The 19,376-nt window shown below is 43.1% G+C and overlaps 1 protein-coding gene across 1 annotated transcript in view; it reads left to right on the forward strand.

The window, feature by feature from the left end:
* The window catches only part of PRKCD (protein kinase C delta), a 162,106-nt gene that overhangs the window by 97,692 nt on the left and 45,038 nt on the right, over window positions 1-19,376 (forward strand). The window contains exons 2-4 of the mRNA XM_082264954.1: window positions 13,463-13,585; window positions 17,723-17,922; window positions 18,056-18,112. Of these exons, the coding sequence (XP_082121080.1) occupies window positions 13,471-13,585; window positions 17,723-17,922; window positions 18,056-18,112 (372 nt within the window). The 5' untranslated portion in view covers window positions 13,463-13,470. The remainder of the gene's footprint in view (window positions 1-13,462; window positions 13,586-17,722; window positions 17,923-18,055; window positions 18,113-19,376) is intronic.

Below are 19,376 nucleotides of genomic sequence, written 5' to 3' on the forward strand. Positions count from 1 at the left end.
ACAGTCGCAGTGGCTGCTACATTCTCGTGTATTTCCAGCTTTACCGAACAATGGTCCTTGCATTTTTAGAACCTGCCTCCCTACCAGCAATAGCTCTTAATGACCCGGGTCCCAGAGAGTTTTCACTATCACTGTGGTGATCAGGAAATGTTAAGCCCTGCAAAAGTATATATCCTAGGAAATCCCCTCTCTTTAAATTTATTTAATAATCTATTTGAAGGTTTAGTGAAACTTTTACAACATACAGTAATCAATAAGTGCACAATTTACCAACCCTAGCTAGCCCAGTAGTATTCAGTTGTCTGATTTGGTCATTACAGAATTGGAGTTTTACAATACATCCAAATATTTTATTTTTTGTTTATTTTCATGCTTCACAAGTCTTTGCAGTAAAAATTCATTTCTCTAGCGCTCATTGACAGACGTAGTCCTCGGTGATACACCACCTTCGGGTTATGTTGCCTCCACAGGAGCAGGACTAGACAGGAAATTAAAAAGCTCTGGCCACACCCTAGGGGCAGTCCCAGAGGGTATATCCTCTCTCTCTCTGCCTCAGCAAATCAGTTATTTTCTGTCTAGTTAGGAGTAAGGACCTAGACACCTTGCTGGGATCTTAGGTCCTGGCAAGAATTTTTTTCTTAAAGGATTTTTTAGACAGCTTTTTTTCTCCAGTGTTCCTGTGAGATCTTCAAGCAAGAAAGCTGAACTGGGCGACGGGCTGGATGTTGAGATCCGGTGGTCACCCCAGTTCAGCCTACGAGCGCGTACAGGCCATAGCTCCGCGCTGGGTCGGCCGCGACAAAGTCCCATTAAAAGGACTGAACCCGCGAGTTAAACGTCTCGCTGAAACGCCAAAGACCATGAGTCACGGCGTCCGTATCGGTCGACAGCCCTCCCGCCCCGATGGAGAGGGGTACTGTCAGGAGTTGGTGCCCGCCTGGTTCCGGTATGGTGAGTAGTATGTTCCCCCTTTTTCCCTGACGGGTTTTGTGGTGAACGCGGGCCCCTCTCTGTATGGTAAGAAAGAGTCCTTTCTATCCTATAACATGTCACAGATCCTCCTACTTTGAGTGTGATTTTATGTGTGCAAAAGCCAGGAGGCTTGGTTTGGGAGCTAACAATCTATTGTATACATGTTTAAAAGATGTAATCTGTGGCATTCTGGGAATCTTATGGGTCAAGTATAAGCTACCTACCAGTCAGAAGCCACGGACATGTAGACTGCCTTCCAAATCAGATCTCCAGCTATTAGCAGGCCTCCCGAACGGCCATGCGGTCCGCCAGGGCCGGTACCGCCAACCACGCCATATCCCCATGCAGAGAGAGTGTTGTGTGCCCTGCAGCACACCGCTATTCAGTACAGGCCGCCGCCATTTTTTTTGCTGGATCGCACGAGCCGCCATTTTGGCGTAGCCTCGTGTCTCCAGCATGGGGGCGGCCATGTTTGAGGTGATCCTACACCTCGTGGAGCTTGGGGGAGGCGCCGGAAGGCGTGCAGAGGGGCGGAGCCGCCTCCTTTCTTCCTGGGCAGCCAGCCAAAAGACTTCCTGTTTGTCAAGACAGCGCTGTAACCTGTTGCAGTTTAACTCTGAGCATCAAGTGGTGAGCCTGGGGGTCTATCTCTCTCTCTCGATCGATAGGGATCCCTAGCAGGTAACACTAAGGGGCTTTTTGTGGCGCTGGGGGTCAGAAAAAAAAAAAAAAAAAAAAGTTTTTTTCTTTACTTTTGAATTATATTATCCAGGAAGTAACTGGAGTTATCATGGACCCTGCCACACAGATTCCCCCACCTGTTTCCCTCGAGGGGGCCTCGGGACCCGCCGGTGCACAGAGTATAGAGTCATTTACAGCAATTTTGGAGTCTATGGTGGCTCGGGTGGAGGCGGCCTGTCAGGGACGGGGGTCAAGGAAGCGACCCCCGCCTACCCCTATACCATCTGACACCTCTGACTCAGATTCAGAGATGGTCACGGCAGTTGCAGGTTCCTCTGCAAGGGCTGTTATCCCAGGTAAAACCCCCTCAGACAGTGAGGAGGACGCTTCTTCTCTTGCTATAATTCAGGAAGAAGCATTGGTGGACGCACTAGTTGTGGCAGTGCAGGAAACCTTAAAACTTGAGGCTTTACCGGCAGAGGCAACTGAAACAGAGATGCCTTTTGGTACTAATAAGCCCATCAAGACGGCGAAGGCTTTTCCTGTACCTAAATGTTTTGGTAATCAGATTAAAGGAGAATGGGAGCATTCTAAACGTACCTTTACTATTTCCAAGCGTATTGCTAGACGCTATCCGTTTGAGGAATCCATCATTAAGAAATGGACGGTACCACCAGTCGTGGATCCGCCTATTTCCAGGCTGAATAGAGCCACGGTTATTCCAGTGGAGGACACTTCGTCCTTTAAGGATCCGGTGGATCGAAAGATAGAAGCAGAGTCCCGCACTATCTTCTCTCTGATAGGGTCAGCATTTAGACCAGTAATCGTTATTGGTCTAGTTTCCCAGACACTTACGGAATGGGCGAAAATGGTACGCCAAGATCTAGGGGAAAAGATATTCCCCAGGAGACATCTGATTTGATGGAACAGATCATACAAGGGCTACGGTTTATCTGTGACGCAGCCTTGGACACTACTCCCTTATTAGGGCATGCATCTAAGTTAGCAGTGATCCTCAGACGTGTGCTGTGGTTAAAATGCTGGTCAGCTGACCTAGGTTCCAAAAAGACCTTGACCAATCTCCCTTTTCAGGGGAATCGTCTATTTGGGGCCAACCTAGATGAAATCATTAAGGATGCCACTGGGGGCAAGAGCACTTTTTTGCCACAGGCTGCAAAAGCTAAGGGACCTCGCAACAAGCGAGGACCTTTCTTTACCGCCCATAAAGTGCGCCCGGCTGGTACTAGCGGGAAAGGCAAGACTCCTCCAGGAGGGTTCAAGAAGGGCTGGTCGGACAAGCAGAGGACCAACCCAGCCAAACCCGAAGTAAAGGAGTACACAGCCTGAAGGTGCGCCCCCACCCGGTTTCAGGGTGGGGGGACGTTTTCACCGGTATTCAGGACATTAGATCGAGCATCAACCACTACTACCGGTGCGATTCTTCCCTTCCAACATTTAAGTACCACAGGAAGCGGTAGTTACCGTTCCCTGAATAGATCTTTTCCTTTACCTTTTCCTAAGATTAGTCCCGATACCTCACAGGAATCGGATCTGGTTGACCAGATAGGCCAAGTAGCCTCTAGTCGGGTGACTTCGGTCCCTGAGGTTCAACCAGAAAAGATCACCTTTCCTGATAACAATCAGGTATCTGATAAATGTGTGGGAACAGAAAACGACCAGACTTTCTCGGATGGTCGGGGCCAGATAGCTCTAGGGACGCCTGGTTCAGATCCAATCAGCGCCAGTGCTCCTAGAAATTCTAGGCTGGCCTCCTCAAAACGGCCTGGCCGACTTGGACATGTTAGTCGCAGACGTTCCGTGGGAACTTCGTCTCAGGGAGTGTCTGTGGTCTCAAGGACCAATTTACCTTCGTGCTTTACAGTCGCTGGTTTTAATGGCCTGGCCATTGAGACCCAAGTACTGAAGGACAGAGGTTTGTCTACTTCAGTCATTCCTACCCTTATTAAAGCAAGGAAAGCGACTTCCAGCAAAGTCTATTATCACACATGGAAGACTTATATTGCGTGGTGCGAATCTTTAGGATTTCCTCCACGTACCTATTCGGTGTCTCGAATATTGGCCTTTTTGCAACAAGGGGTTGAGCAGAAGCTAGCCTTGAGCACCATCAAGGGTCAAGTTTCAGCATTAGCAATCTTCTTTCAGAAGCCTTTAGCTACCAAATCCTTGGTGCGGAATTTCATCCAGGGGGTGCGGCACCTGGCTCCTCCAGTCCGCGCGCCCTTACCGCCCTGGGATCTTAATTTGGTTTTGTCGGTTCTACAGAAACCTCCCTTTGAAAACATCAGGGAGATTCCCTTGCTCACTTTATCCCAGAAGGTGGCCTTCTTGGTGGCTATTACTTCTGCTCGCAGGGTGTCAGAACTGGCTGCATTATCATGCCAGTCCCCATACCTAGTGATTCATAGGGATAAGGTAGTACTTCATCCTAAGCCATCTTTTCTTCCTAAGGTGGTTTCAGATTTTCATCTGAATGAAGATATTGTACTACCTTCCTTGTGTCCTCAGCCCAAGCATCATCGGGAACATGCGTTGCATTCCTTAGATGTGGTTCGGGCAATCAGGGTATACCTGAAAGCTACGGAATCATTCCGTAAGACGGATTCACTTTTTGTGATCACGGATGGCCCCAGAAAGGGTTTGCCTGCATCTGCCGCGACCATTGCCAAATGGATTAGACAAACGGTGGTACAGGCTTATTCTATTAAGGGTCAGAGTCCTCCGTTCCCTGTTAGGGCGCACTCCACTCGAGCGCTCAGTACTTCCTGGGCCTTTCGCCATCAGGCGTCAGTGGTCCAGGTATGTAAGGCGGCCACTTGGTCGTCGGTACATACCTTTACAAAATTCTATAAAATTGATGTGACGGCATCGGCGGATGCCTCATTTGGCCGCAAGGTTTTGCAGGCCGCAATTTGAGGAGACCGGTGGTCTACCTCGAGGGTTTTTTTCTGTTTGGAAAAAAAAAAAGAAATTTTTTCTCTCTTTTGTTGAGTCTCATCATTAAGGATGAGCATTGTAAACTTCTAGTTGGCACCGGTTGGGCCTTCTAGATTGGGATTTGATTTCATTTTCCCACCCCTCAGTTGTGATACTGCTCTGGGACGTCCCGAAGGTGGTGTATCACCGAGGACTACGTCTGTCAATGAGCGCTAGAGAAAAATGGATTTTTGTAAAATCTTACCGTAAAATCCTTTTCTCTTAGCTCATTGACAGACGTAGTCCCCGCCCCTCTGTTTTTTTGAGTTGGGTTAAAATCTCTAAAGACTGCTTTTTCACATAACTGATTTGCTGAGGCAGAGAGAGAGAGGATATACCCTCTGGGACTGCCCCTAGGGTGTGGCCAGAGCTTTTTAATTTCCTGTCTAGTCCTGCTCCTGTGGAGGCAACATAACCCGAAGGTGGTGTATCACCGAGGACTACGTCTGTCAATGAGCTAAGAGAAAAGGATTTTACGGTAAGATTTTACAAAAATCCATTTTTTTTAAGTAAAGTTGGTCATACAGCTGCAAGAAAAAGTATGTGAACCCTTTGGAATGATATGGATTTCTGCACAAATTGGTCAGAAAATGTGATCTGATCATCATCGAATTCACAATAATAGACAATTTACAGTCTGCTTAAACTAATAACACACAAAGAATGAAATGTTGCCATGTTTTTATTGAACACACCATGTAAACATTCACAGTGCAGGTGGAAAAAGTATGTGAACCCCTAGACTAATGACATCTCCAAGAGCTAATTGGAGTGCGATGTCTGCCAACTGGAGTCCAATCAATGAGATGAGATTGGAGGTGTTGGTTACAGCTGCCCTGCCCTATAAAAAACACACACCAGTTCTGGGTTTGCTTTTCACAAGAAGCATTGCCTGATGTGAATGATGCCTCGCACAAAAGAGCTCTCAGAAGACCTACGATTTAAGAATTGTTGACTTGCATAAAGCTGGAAAGGGTTCTAAAAGTATCTCCAAAAGCCTTGCTGTTCATCAGTCCACGGTAAGACAAATTGTCTATAAATGGAGAAAGTTCAGCACTGCTGCTACTCTCTCTAGGAGTGGCCGTCCTGTAAAGATGACTGCAAGAGCACAGCGCAGACTGCTCAATGAGGTGAAGAATCCTAGAGTGTCAGCTAAAGACTTACAAAAGTCACTGGCAAATGCTAACATCCCTGTTAGCGAATCTACAATACGTAAAACACTAAACAAGAATTGATTTCATGGGAGGATACCACAGAGGAAGCCCCTGCTGTCCAAACAAAACATTGCTGCACGTTTACAGTTTGCACAAGAGCACCTGGATGTTCCACAGCAGTACTGGCAAAATATTCTGTGGACAGATGAAACCAAAGTTGAGTTGTTTGGAAGAAACACAACACTATGTGTGGCAAAAAAGAGGCACAGCACACCAACATCAAAACCTCATTCCAACTGTGAAGTGTGGTGGTGGGGGCATCATGGTTTGGGGCTGCTTTGCTGCGTCAGGGCCTGGACGGATTGCTATCCTCGAAGGAAAAATTAATTCCCAAGTTTATCAAGACATTTTGCAGGAGAACTTAAGGCCTACTGTCTACCAGCTGAAGCTCAACAGAAGATGGGTGTTGCAACAGGACAATGACCCAAAGCATAGAAGTAAATCAACAACAGATTGGCTTGAACAGAAGAAAATACACCTTCTGAAGTGGCCCAGTCAGAGTCCTGACCTCAACCCGATTGAGATGCTGTGGCATGACCGTTGTGCACGTCTGATCTCAACTACAGGAAACATTTGGTTGAAGTTATTGCTGCCAAAGGAGGTTCAACCAGTTATTAAATCCAAGGGTTCACATACTTTTTCCACCTGCACTGTGAATGTTTACATGGTGTGTTCAATAAAAACATGGCAACATTTCATTCTTTGTGTGTTATTAGTTTAAGCAGACTGTGATTCTCTATTGTTGTGACTTAGATGATGATCAGATCACATTTTATGACCAATTTGTGCAGAAATCCATATCATTCCAAAGGGTTTACATACTTTTTCTTGCAGCTGTAGATCAATAGAAGAATTTCAAACAGAAATTCCTAGGAAAATGTGTACTAAAATTTTCAGAACATTCAAATGTTTGAAAGATTTAGTTTAGCTTTTAACATTTTATTTTGAAATCGACGAATGGACAAATGCAGACCACATACTTGTAAAAAAAATGTTTAGTTCAAGAAAAATTTTCCATCCTGCTCCTTCAAATTTTTCCTGCCACCGTGGTCAAAAATGAACATCGATTTGAAAACAAACTTACTTAGAATATTCTTTCCCTAAGAATTTTTGTTCAAAATTCTACCCATCTATACCCAGCCTAACCCATTTCCAGTGTGCTAATTTGCTTGACTGTTACTTTGATTCAGACCTGTTTAGCGAAGTATAGCTTTCATTTTATTGGTCTTCACAGCTTCTATCAGACTATGATATTGGGAAGGGGGGGCACAGGATATTAGATTGTATCATCTGATTATTTCCCTTATTGTGGCACTTTGCGGAAGGTACTCAGCTGTGAAGGACTTGTCTTTACATACACTACTACATTGTTTTTATAGAGGAAGGAACTAATTAGGGGGTAGCACTGCATCACTGCTTTTTATTTGCTTTAAAAAAGTTTGTTTAAATGCTTCTCAAAGTCATTGTACAGTTTACTAGTCTTTGTATTATTTCATGTCAAGCACTGGCGGAGGTGTGTGCCCATACAGATATATACCCACTGGGTTTATTCGCACCTGAGCGTATCGTATTTTCAGGCCTTTTTTTTTTTTTATTCTTTCTTTTTTGCAGGTGTTTGGAGGCAGGCACTGCCACCTAACAAAAACGCCTGTAATCTGCCAAAAAAAAAAAGCCCATGTACTTTTTTGAGCTTTAGGCGACCAAACGCTCATCTGTGAACAGGGGCCATTGAAATGAATGGGATTTTGCGTGTTGGGTGTTTTGAGACTTCAGAAATGAATGTTTTACAAGCTGAAATACGCTCAGGTGTGAATAGGGCCTAAGTGGGTATGCTCCATTGTTCTCTCCAACCTCTGCTTTTACTGTAGAGCGCCACTTGTTTCTTAGAACTTGCAGAATTCTGCGTAAATTTACTTTATGCACCCATGGTTCATGCAGCACATTTCTATCTGCTGCCCAGTCTCTAGTGTGCCACACACTATATAATGTTGCATCCTTTTTTTTTTCTGTGTGTCCCCATTTAAAGTCATCTTGTGCTCTCAATGCATGTTCGGTTGTCATAAATATGGAAGTTGGTAGCATCAGTCACAGAATGAGCACAAAGTACTAAAACATGTCATATTGTAGACAGTTATAGACCTGTGGGTGTGGGGATTTGGACATACAGAGAGTGACAATTCACCATATTGCTGGATCTTACAGTCTATATTACTTGACAATTCACCATATTGCTGGATCTTACAGTCTATATTACTTTACTATCTGATTGCACAGATAATTTCACATGGTCATCTCCATGTTTATGAAATCCATTTAGCACCATACTATACATCTGTTTGACTCTGCCATATTATTAAACTTTTGCTCCCCAAGTTTAACCAAGTCTTAATAAAAAAAGTTGTTTACACTAAAGTAATATATAACCCTACATAATCCACATAACTAAAGACACTAACATTTATATATAAGGCACCATTCCAATTTAGCAGTTTAAGGAACTGGCATACTTTGCCAGTTATATTTGAACAGGGTTTACAGACTAAATTATATTTGGAGATTCTAAAGCAGGGCAGCTAAGTAAATCTGGTAAACCCTTCTTCTTGATTCTGAAGTTTATAGTTTAAATTCTCTGAGACATCCCTGACAAGTTCCCCAAAATACAAAAGGCGATATTGCTTATTACGAAGAACTGGTGACTGTCTGCATTTTACACTTTGACTTCCTTACTGTCTCACCATGGTGCTGTTGTGGGGAAGTTGTTGAAAACTGGTTTCCGGAACTATTGTAAGTACTGAGACTCTATTATTGATCGCATTTCACGTAGAGTTTGTAGTCTTTCTTCTAGGCATGTTTAGTATAGTGAAATTTCTTAAGAACAAAAAAAGTTACTCTATAAAGCGGAGCTCCACTCAAAAGGGAAAGTTCCGCTTTTAGCATTCCTCCCCTCCTACTTTGCCACATTTGGCATGTTATTTTTTTTGAAAGGAAGGGAGTGGGTACCTAGTATTGACAGGTACCCACTTCCACTTCCGATCAGACTGCCTAGGAGATCCGAGCGGAAGTCCTCCTCTCACACGTCACAGGTCCCCAAAGATTGCCTAACCATTGAGAAGTGAAGCCGCAAGCTGTAATGCCGGGGGAGAGGAGAGGGAGAGAATCGAGGGTTCAGGCGGCCACATCGCTGGATTGTGGGACAGGTGAGTATGTGTTTATTAAATATCAACAGCTACACTTTTTGTAGCTGCTTACTTGTAATAAAAACAAAACTGGAACTCCGCTTTAGGAGATTGGGTCAGAGGCCCAGCAATTTAAAGATGTGGGAGTTGAAGGCTATTTAGTAAAGATTTCTTCTCACAGAACCATGGGATGTTGCCTGGAATGTTTAAAAGAAACGTTTGACTCTTATTTTTAATTTCCAATCACCTAGATGGCTACAGCACTGATCCCAGCTGTAACTGTCCCTGCGTGCCACCTATACACCGAGAACTGAGTGATCAAAGACCACTGATTGCTCAGTTCTCAGTGTTCAGTCTGCAGAGAGCTGGTGACTTTTCACGTCGCTGGCTCTTGGCTTTGCCCCTTCCACACCTACTGGGGCACCGGGCTATGCTGGGGGCAGGAAGGGCTAGCTCCCTCTTGCTGAGAGGCTGAGCCAGCTGTTAGTCCAGGCATCTGGGCAGATCCTGACTGTAAAGTCCGAGTAATCCAAAGCCTGGACTGTAAGATGTCAGTCGACAGCAGATTTTACGCCATTGTTGACCCACAGGAGAAATGGGGCAAAAATGGCTCTGATGAGGTGTACAGATAAACACCATAGGCGTGCGCACAGGGTGTGCCGGGTGTGCCTGGGCACACCCTAATCACCTAGGGCACATTAGCATTATCGCTCTGTTTGCCAGTGAGGAGATGGGAAAGATCTCCCTCGGACCTGCTCTGCCATAAGAGAAGTGCCACACACTTCTATTTCACATTGCCAGCAGGGAGAGTAATGTACCGGGTCCATATACATGTAGGCAAACACATGCATGTGTATTTAAACTTTGGGGTGAACACCCTAATGCAATAGGCTGCGCACACCTATGATAAACACATTATATATAATATGTTTATCTGTACACCAATATATAATTAAAAAATATATATATAATAAATATCACCAAACGGTAGTATATATAATATATCCCCTGCGCACAAGTGAAATAAATTCATCCAATGAGTCTTGTTAAAGACCTATCGCAGCTACTTAAAAGAGAAAATCTGTTTATCTTTGCGTATCATTTAATGATATGTGAGCTATCTGCGCTACTAATGCGGATTTCGTGATTCCATCTGGGATTTTTGATTTAAATATTTTTTCCAACATGCCAATATATAAAAATCATCAGGAACGTTAGATTTACAAAAAACAAATCCTTTTTGTCATCAATATCAATTATAAATCTAAAAGTTAGACACCAGCCAAAATATTTTTGGGGTATTGACTTCTTAGTTACAGAAAGTTCTTAGTCTTCTATATATTTAGTACTCCTGGTTGCTGAGATGTGTTTTTCAGTAATGGGTGCAGGTGTTAATACCCACGGACTTCTTGTTTGCTGTTGGATGTACTCAAAGTTACAGCACGGTAACTGCATTTGGTTTGAAGTTCCGCTACTTGTGATCTTCGTATCAAACAACGTCCTCTGAGAGGACACTTTCACACAATATCCCTGGAATTCATAGAGACTGGTGCAGACAGATTTTTCAGCCTGGTCTCTCGTGCGTTCTAAAGCCCCGTACACACGTACCGATTGTCGGCCGAACGATCGGCCGTCTTTTGTCCAGGGCTGTTGTCTGTTGAAAACTGCAAAAGACTGCACATGAATTTTGTCGGCCAACAACAGCCGACTGCAGAAGTGATGTCATGTGATGGTTCACTTTCCTTGTCTTTTTTCTTTTCTGAGCATGCCCAGTCTTGCTAATCGGCTGTCTGTCGGCCGAAATCTGTACTGACTGGCGAACAATCGGCCGTTCTGGTGACGGCCAACAAAAATTTTAATGCCTGCACGACAGATTCTGTTCGGCCGAAAATGCGCTGTCGGAAGCATCATACTAACAAGCCTACAATCGGCCGATTGGTCGTCGGCCGAATATTTACGCCCGACAATCGGTTAAGAGTGGTACAGCTTGCGCCAAATTCATGTACTTGTCTAGAACTTGTACTTGAATTTGGCGTATGTTGCACCACTTTTAGAATTCATGTAAGAGACTTTCGCAAAATTTGTCTGCGCCACTTTCGCTCTCTCCACTTTCATAAGATGCAAACTGTGATTTTATTTTGAACTTGGCTCATTCATCGCTCCATGTAAATGAGTGATGTGGGGCATCGGTTAAACTATCTGAACTTGGTGCATGGGGTGGTGTCTGTCTTAACTAAAAGTGTTGTATATGCTTTATGAATTTGGCGTAATTCATTAACCAGGGGGATTAATTCCAGAAAAGGCCTGCACAAGCTATATTGAATTCCTCCTATACGTATAACTGGAGGTCCCAGTCATGAGGTGGCAGTTGCCACATCTTTTGTGTCTGGATGACTTCTCTGCTTGCCAGTTGTCACTAATAATGAGAGTAGCTTACAAGTTAACAAAATGCTTTGTAGCATTTTGCAGTAAGTTGCTTTTAGTGTCGGTTCACACTATGGCGATCCGACTTCGGGGGCGACCTGTGAAGTCGCGTGCACCGCGACTTCGGCACGACTTGCACGGACTTCATATAATGGAAGTCAATGTAACTCACTCCGATGTCGCCCCGAAGTAGTACAGGAACTATTTTCGAAATCGGAGCGACTTGAGTCGCTCCTATTAGAACGGTTCCCGTAGCACTGAATGGACCGCAACTTGTCAGGCTGATCAGTCGCCTGACAAGTCTCCGGTACTGTGAACCGGGACTTACAGGAATTTGAGCTTTTATTTCAGCTTGAAGAAGTTTGTGCTTTTTTTTTTTTTTTGTGCTCTTTTGTGCGTTTTTTATTTACTATAAACGTTTTTTTTTTTTTTTCACAAACCCTCCCTTCAGCTACTTTTCCCTATTTTATGTGTGTGTTTTTGAGCTGCTTTGATCTTTTTCATGCTTTTTTAAGTGTCTTTTTTCTGCTCTAAAGCTCCTCTCAAAAACGTGAGTTTGTTGGGGTTTTTTTTATATCTGTAAAAGCCTGAAAAAGCCATAGTGTGCATGGACAGATTGGCTAACATTGGAGGGGAGTTTCCAGGCAGAAAAAAATGAGAGCTTAAAAAAGCTTAAAAGCCTGTAGGAGCTGCTTCTCTGCAGTGTGCATGACCCCTTTGTTTCATTGCATTCTGGAAATCCACTTTAAACCATAGGTATGGTCCATGGTCAATCTTATAATAAACCTGCGATTTGCAAGTGATAATGTGGGTAAATGCTTGTTTGGCTTTTACTGTTCTGTTTATGTAGCTGTAATATAAACTTTGAATGTTTTTTTTCCTTGAAGATTTAACACAGGCGTTCATCTATCCATTAGGACTCTGTCCAGAGTAAACCTTTTCTCATCCTGTGTCAGGCACCTGATGCACTATTGCTCTTACATTGTTTGACTATGAATGTGTGAAACATTTTCCTGTGTCTGCCTAAATGGACATTGAACTCAGGTTTAAAAAGAAAAAAACTTTTTAAAAATAAAATTGTACATTCTTTTTCTCTAAGCCTCTTCTAAATAGCAAAATTTCATTTTTTTTATTTTTTTGCTGATGTGATCTGACTTCCTGTTAGGAGATAATTACATATATTTTTATATAGGATTCCCCCTCCCTTGCTTGGTCTTGAGATAGACTTGGGACTGTGGACTATGGTTCCTATTCCATCTTGGGGAGGAAACAAGAGATAGTGGCTATGTTCCTACATACAGTGGGAATATGGAGAAAGGATGTTACCATTCTCCAATAGGAAGCCAGGACACAACAGAAAAGAGATTTATAGGAGGCTGAGAGCAATAGAAAGCACTTTTCTAAATTAAAGTGGTTCTAAAGATTACATTTTTACCTTCATGTATTCTATGCGTGAAGGTAAATACCTGTGTGCTGCAGCCTTTCCTAATACTTACCTGGGGCCTCATTGCGATCCAGTGATTTGCACGAGAGCTTCAACTCTTGGGACTCTTCCTCTTCATTGACTGAGATAGCAGCGGGAGCCATTCCTGTCAATCACAGCCAGTGAGCCAATGAGAAGAGAGAGGGGTGGGGCCAGGCCACGGCTCTGTGTCTGAATGAACATGCAGAGCAGCGGCTCGAGAGCAAGCCTGCTTGGGTGCCCCCACAGCAAGCTGTTTGCTCTGGGGGCACTTGGCAGGAGGGAAGGGCCAGAAACGCCAGTGAGGGACCCAAGAAGAGGATTGCGGCTACTCTGTGCAAAACCACTGCACAGAGCAGGTAAGTATTCCATGTTATTTAAAAAAAAAAACTTGCTTCTAATATCACTTTAAGAATATAATTTTTTTTCTTTTTAAACCAGAGTATAGTATCACTTTAAAAGGCAAAATGGAAATGCGAAAAAATAACATTTGTAAAAAGTTATCCATAGAAGTAAAATAAGCTCTTTTTCTATTTCAGGTTGCACCATGGCTCCTTTTTTGCGGATTTCCTTCAACTCATTTGAGTTGGGCTCAATGCCAGCTCAGTCAGAACCTTGCCAGCCATTCTGCGCAGTGAAGGTGAAGGAATCCCTCAGTACAGGTAAGAGAAGCATCATTCATTGTGTCCACCAGGCATGTCATGGCAGTTTGTCTATTGTGTCATAACATCGTGTCCTAAAAACCCAAAGCTTTTCTCCCAAAACTTTTGAGCCGGTTCACATTAGCGCGACTTGTCAGCCTGACAAGTCGTACTCCCTCGCGGTCCATTGACTGCTACAGGACCCGTTCTAATAGGAGCGACACAAGTCGCTCCGACTTAGAAAAAGGGTCCTGTACTACTTCGGGGTGACCTCGGAGAGACTTGCATAGACTTCCATTATGTGAAGTCCCTGCAAGTCGCTCCGAAGTCGTGGTGCAATGTAATGCACAAGTCGCCCCCGAAGTAGTAAGGAGTCGTGTCGCCTCAGTGTGAACCGGCTCTTTAGGTCTTATTGTGTTGTGGCAAAAGATGTTATTTACAGTATCTTTTCAATATTGGGAAACTTGGGGTGGTTTGAAAATCTTTAAAATTTTTATTGCGGTCTGTGCCCACTAAGAGATTATCTACCTTTTCCTGTCAGTGTCTAGGGAACCTAGGATCGTTTTTCTATTGGGGACATAGCAGTAAAACCTAATAGCCATTCTAACCATTCTCATTGCGGAGAAACTTTTAGATAATTTCTGACAGGGGTCAGTTGACTTAACAATGCTCCTGGGGGACACTGTCTTTTTGCCACTAGAGTTTGGACTTCCTAAGTTGGTTGCAGGTGGTTGGCAAAGTGGCATTAGCATTGAAACATGCTTGCTTTTTTTTTTTTTGTGATTGAAGATCCAACTGCAGAATAACCCTGAAAATGAGGATACATGCAACTATAGACCCAAAAAAACTATCAGTAAAAAACTACATCATAAAAAACGATCAGTAAATGCTGTATTACATGCTGTTCAAATTCACTCAGTCATTATGAATTTTGTTCTCTGTATTTTGCAAAAAACCTGGTTGATCCTGCTGCTCTCTATCTCCACCTCCTGTTCATGTCTCCAATTCAGCTAGGGATTTTGCAGCTGTGGTAGCAACTCTGCACATGCTCAGTTTCCAGTGAGTTTCTATGCTGAACATTACTTCCCTATCACATGTGAGCAGTTCATGTGACTATAGAGTCATACGTGTGGGCTTATACACAGTGGTAAATGACAATCCGCTCCCTCCCCTCCTCCTCCATGCCCACTAACCAGCTAAACACAATATAGCATATTACATGTAGATAAACAGTGGCTCACACCGTGTTATTTCCACAAAACAATATAGATTAGATTTCAAATATATATTTTTTTGCCAATTTAAAACAGTTTATTGATATTATTTTTCATCTCTATTCCAAAGCTTGTTTTTTTTTTTACATGTGACCATGATTGGCGCCAGCTCCAAGGGGTTAACAAGCTGGGCCTATGGTGGTAGAAAATTACATTTTGACTGATTTGACACCTCTAAGAAGTGTCGTCTTAATAAATCTCCAACCCTTAATTACGGAAAATTCAATGTAAAATTTGGGTTCCGTATCTGTGTACCTTTTTTTTTAATTCTTTTTTTTTTTTTTTTTTTTTTTTTAAAAGCTTTACTGGTTGACAGGTAAATATTGTTAAAAGGTGCACAATCCACACCCACAACTACTATATGAAGTGTTGGATTGGATAATTGGATAACAGTGCTCATCACATGTATAGACACAATTCATAAAGAAGAAGCTTTGCAGCTTACCATAGAATATACGGTAGAAGAATATGCTTCTACAGGGAAAAGGGGAAAAAAAAACCTGGAATCCCTTTGGCTGTCTGCCCTATACGTAACGTATTCCAGTTGTACAAGCCTGCTGCACCACCATGCCAAGAATTGGGCAAGACTAGAATTACCAGGTAAGCATCCAAAACTACAGTACTTTAAGTAATTTGTGGGGAATCCAACCACTTTGCTAGACAGCCTCTACTCAAGTCACTTTAGTGTGGCAAAGCATTGTTCACCAATCCTTTTTCAGGAGAGCCTGGGAGACTGTTTTGTTTCAATTTCAAGACTATAGTTTTTCAAGTATAGTAAAGAAAGATACCCAAGAGATCTCTAATGGCTCAACCAAACCAAAAAAGTAGGTAGCGGTTTCAGGGTGTATATAGTGCGTCACAATGAGAAAATTTAAAAGCAACAATGTCCTTCAAATCTTGTATTTTTTAATATAACCAAAGAAATGTGATTGCAATCCGCCTGGTCTGAAGAACATCTCCAGCTTTCTGCCATGTTAGGGTTTTGGAAGCTCATAAATCTTTAGGGTGTCAAGTAAGCTCTGTGCATTATTTTGAACTATATAAGGTGATCCTGAACTGACACCAAATGTTTAAAGGGGCATATCCACATATCCTCCATTTTTCTCTCCATCCAGACTTGGAGTGGCAATTTGCCACTGGTCTATACATTTTTGGAAGGTACCCACATATATACAATCTTCTATAAATAATGGACAATGATAAAGCTGTGCCTCTCTGTGTAACCTCCAGTGAGGGGAAATGGAAGAACCAGTGAAGCTGCCCAAACTGACTGAAAAGCATGCCTTAAGAGTTGTATGGGAATATTTTTTCTAGGGTTATACTTATCTAGCTGGTAAGTATGTGATACTGCATCTGTCCCCCGGCGCCTCTACACTGAGAACCAGGCGATCGAACACTTCAGATCGCTCGGTTCTGACAGCTCCCCGAGCAGAGAACTGCTGACTGTCAGTCAGCAGCTCTCTACTCTACCTCCTCCTCGCTCATTGGAGCGCTTGGCTATGAAAGGGGAGGGGATCGGCCGGTTTAGGCTCTCAGCGGCTCACTGAGGGGCTGAGCTGGGTGTCGGTCCAGGCACCTGGCGAATCCCGACTTCCATTGTCACGTTGACATGGTGCCTGGATTGATTTCTGTGACTTCTGTAAACGAGTCACAGGAGTGCAGGAGGTGTACAGCCAAACAAGCTTTTGCTGTACATCTGGTACTGTAATAAATATTTGGTAAAGCTAATTTCTGTTGAAGCTGTTGGAATGGCGTCAGGTTATTTGTGTGACTGAGTCTTAATGACCATTTTCACCCATACAGTGGAATGGAATAAAACTGTGGCAACTCAGGATGTTTCCATAAAACAGGGATTCCCAAACTACGGCACTGCAGCTGTTGTAGAACTGAACATCCAATGAGGCATTGTAAAACTCTGACATTCACATACATGAATAGGCATGATAGGAATTGTAGTTCTGAACAACTGGAGGGCCGTAGTTTGGGAATCCCTGCCATAAAAGATTATGAGGCAATTGGGTAGCTTTAGAGATGCCCATTAATGTATGAGACCTACCCTGCATTTGTACTAATATAGCTTGGAGGTTTGGTAGAGAATTGGACACCTAAATATTTAAAGAATAAAATCCATTGAATAGGCACAGATGGATCAGCCAGTGCTTCTGCATCAGGGGCCAAAGGTATAATCTGATACCTGGTCCAATTAACTCTTGCTCCCAAGCCCTGCTGCTGCGTCCATTGATGGCTTTAGTAATGCTTTTTCCTTTTTGGTCATGTGATCTCCCGGATTCCCATATATACAAAAAGGCATAGGATAGGGTTATAACACTGAGCCTGAGAGATATTGCTTCCCTGCTAAACTTCAGGTTATGTGAATGAAACTGCTATCCTCAGCGCACTCTGCGTTACAAGTAAGTTTAGATGCATCAACAAACCGGTCTCCTAGATGAAGCAATTTAGTCCCTGTTCACACTGAATGCAGCTTTAAAATCGCGCTTCTTCAGTGCAATTTCAAAACCAGTGGTCAGTGCGATTTCATGTGCGGCTTGCTGACATCTGTGCGATTTCATGCACATATGGCAATGCAAGTTGCACCAAAAATAGTGCAGGAACTATTTTTAAAATTGCACTACTTCAAAATGGACCTATTAAGCCGGTGCTATAGAAACACATTAGATGAGACGTCAAGTGCAATTTTTAAGTTCCACATCGCACCAGTGTGAATGGGGGCTTAGTCGTAATTGCAAGTCTTGTGACACCTGTTCCTGCAACCGTACTATATATAATGTTACAAGATGTATAGAAGTGTTCATTTGAATTTAACAGACATTTATTTTGTCACAAAAAATACTTTATTCATCATTGCAATCTGTATTAATTACAGAGAGAGGAAAGACCTTGGTACAGAAGAAACCCACAATGTATCCAGACTGGAAGTCCACGTTTGATGCTCACATCTTTGAGGGCCGTGTTATCCAGATAGTGCTGATGAAGGCAGCCGAGGACCCACTCTCTGAGGCCACAGTTGGGGTGTCTGTGCTCGCTGAACGATGCAAAAAAGGAAATGGGAAATCTGAGTTTTGGGTGAGGATGAAGTGTGAACGATGATTTTATCTATCTATCTATCATAATCTATTTTTGTCTGTCTGTCTGTCTGTCTGTCATAATCTATTTTTATCTATCTAATCTATCTTATAAATGTTCATATCATTTACAGCTGGACCTGCAGCCCCAAGCAAAAGTTCTAATGTCCGTGCAGTACTTTCTGGAGGACACCGACACTGGTAAATTATGTTAAAGAATGGAGTATAAAATATATTTCAACTTACATTCTGGTGTTCTGTTGATGTTTGCTATCCACGTGGTGTATGGTATTGCGCTCTCAATTCTTTTTCGTCTGAGATAAGCAAAGTGTTCTCTCAGCAGAGAATCTCACACATAGCTGAATGCTGGGTGTGAAGTTGTCAGAGGACAAGACATACATACTGACTTAACCATTTCATTTCTGGAACAGTAGGTAGTGTAAACCCCCTCCCCCCGTCTAGCCATTGACACTTAATCAGCCTTTTGCATGAAAGACTTGTCATTTATAGCCACTTGTCAGCTGCAGCCTTTACGACAGTTGCGTTCCTGTATTTGCTTGTATTGCTTTTGATATCATTAGTATTGGCTATTTGTGTCTGTATCAAAGTACAGGAGTCAAGAAATTGTTAGCCTTCATTTATCCATCCCAAAAAAAACTGTTAATGTAGCTTTATGTTAATGTTTAATGTGCTAAAATAGGAGATGGAAGTCCATCTCCCAAAACATATTTCACTGTTTGGGAGAGACAAGTATATTTCAAACCACCTATCCCTCTTCTGAAGTGCCCAGTTCTATCCCTACTTCAGCCGCTGCCCTATTTGTACAGCTTTGGACCACACAATTAAGTCAAGCCTTCACAAAAAAAATCAGTGAATCTTGGTTGTTCCAAAGTGAAACGAAGTGATAAGCTTAACCCTCTCTGTGATAACTTTGGCAGGGGGTTATAGCCAGACCGCATGTTTTGTAACATACCTGGATTCCCCAGATATGATATAATTTCCCATTGTTGGTACATTCTATACAATAACAGGTAACTGTTAACTACAGAGACGGCCTGATAGCTAGGATTTTCAGAAGTAATGGCAGCATCCGTAGTACTCTTAGTAGAGGTTTCCTTTAAATGTGTTCTAAAAGAGAAGTGTGGGAATAAATAAAATAAAAAAATCATCCATATTCACCTATGTGGCTGAAGGATGCTATCCGATGCTGCAGCTGTCCCCCGCCGACTCTAAGACTGAGAACTAAGTGATCACTTGACTGCTGATTGCTCATTTCCTGGTCTTTAATGAGCCGATGACTGTCACCGCTTTTTGCGCTTCCAGCGCGAATGGGAGCCTTGGGCTGGGGAGGGGACAAGAGCGGCTGGCACAGGCTTTCAGCGGCACATTAAGAGGCTGAGCCAGCTGCCGATCAGGCATGTGGGTAGATCCCAACAGAACTGTTGGAATCCTCCA

This window comes from Pelophylax lessonae (assembly GCF_965119305.1).
Source record: "Pelophylax lessonae genome assembly, chromosome: 8".
NCBI lineage: Eukaryota > Metazoa > Chordata > Amphibia > Anura > Ranidae > Pelophylax > Pelophylax lessonae.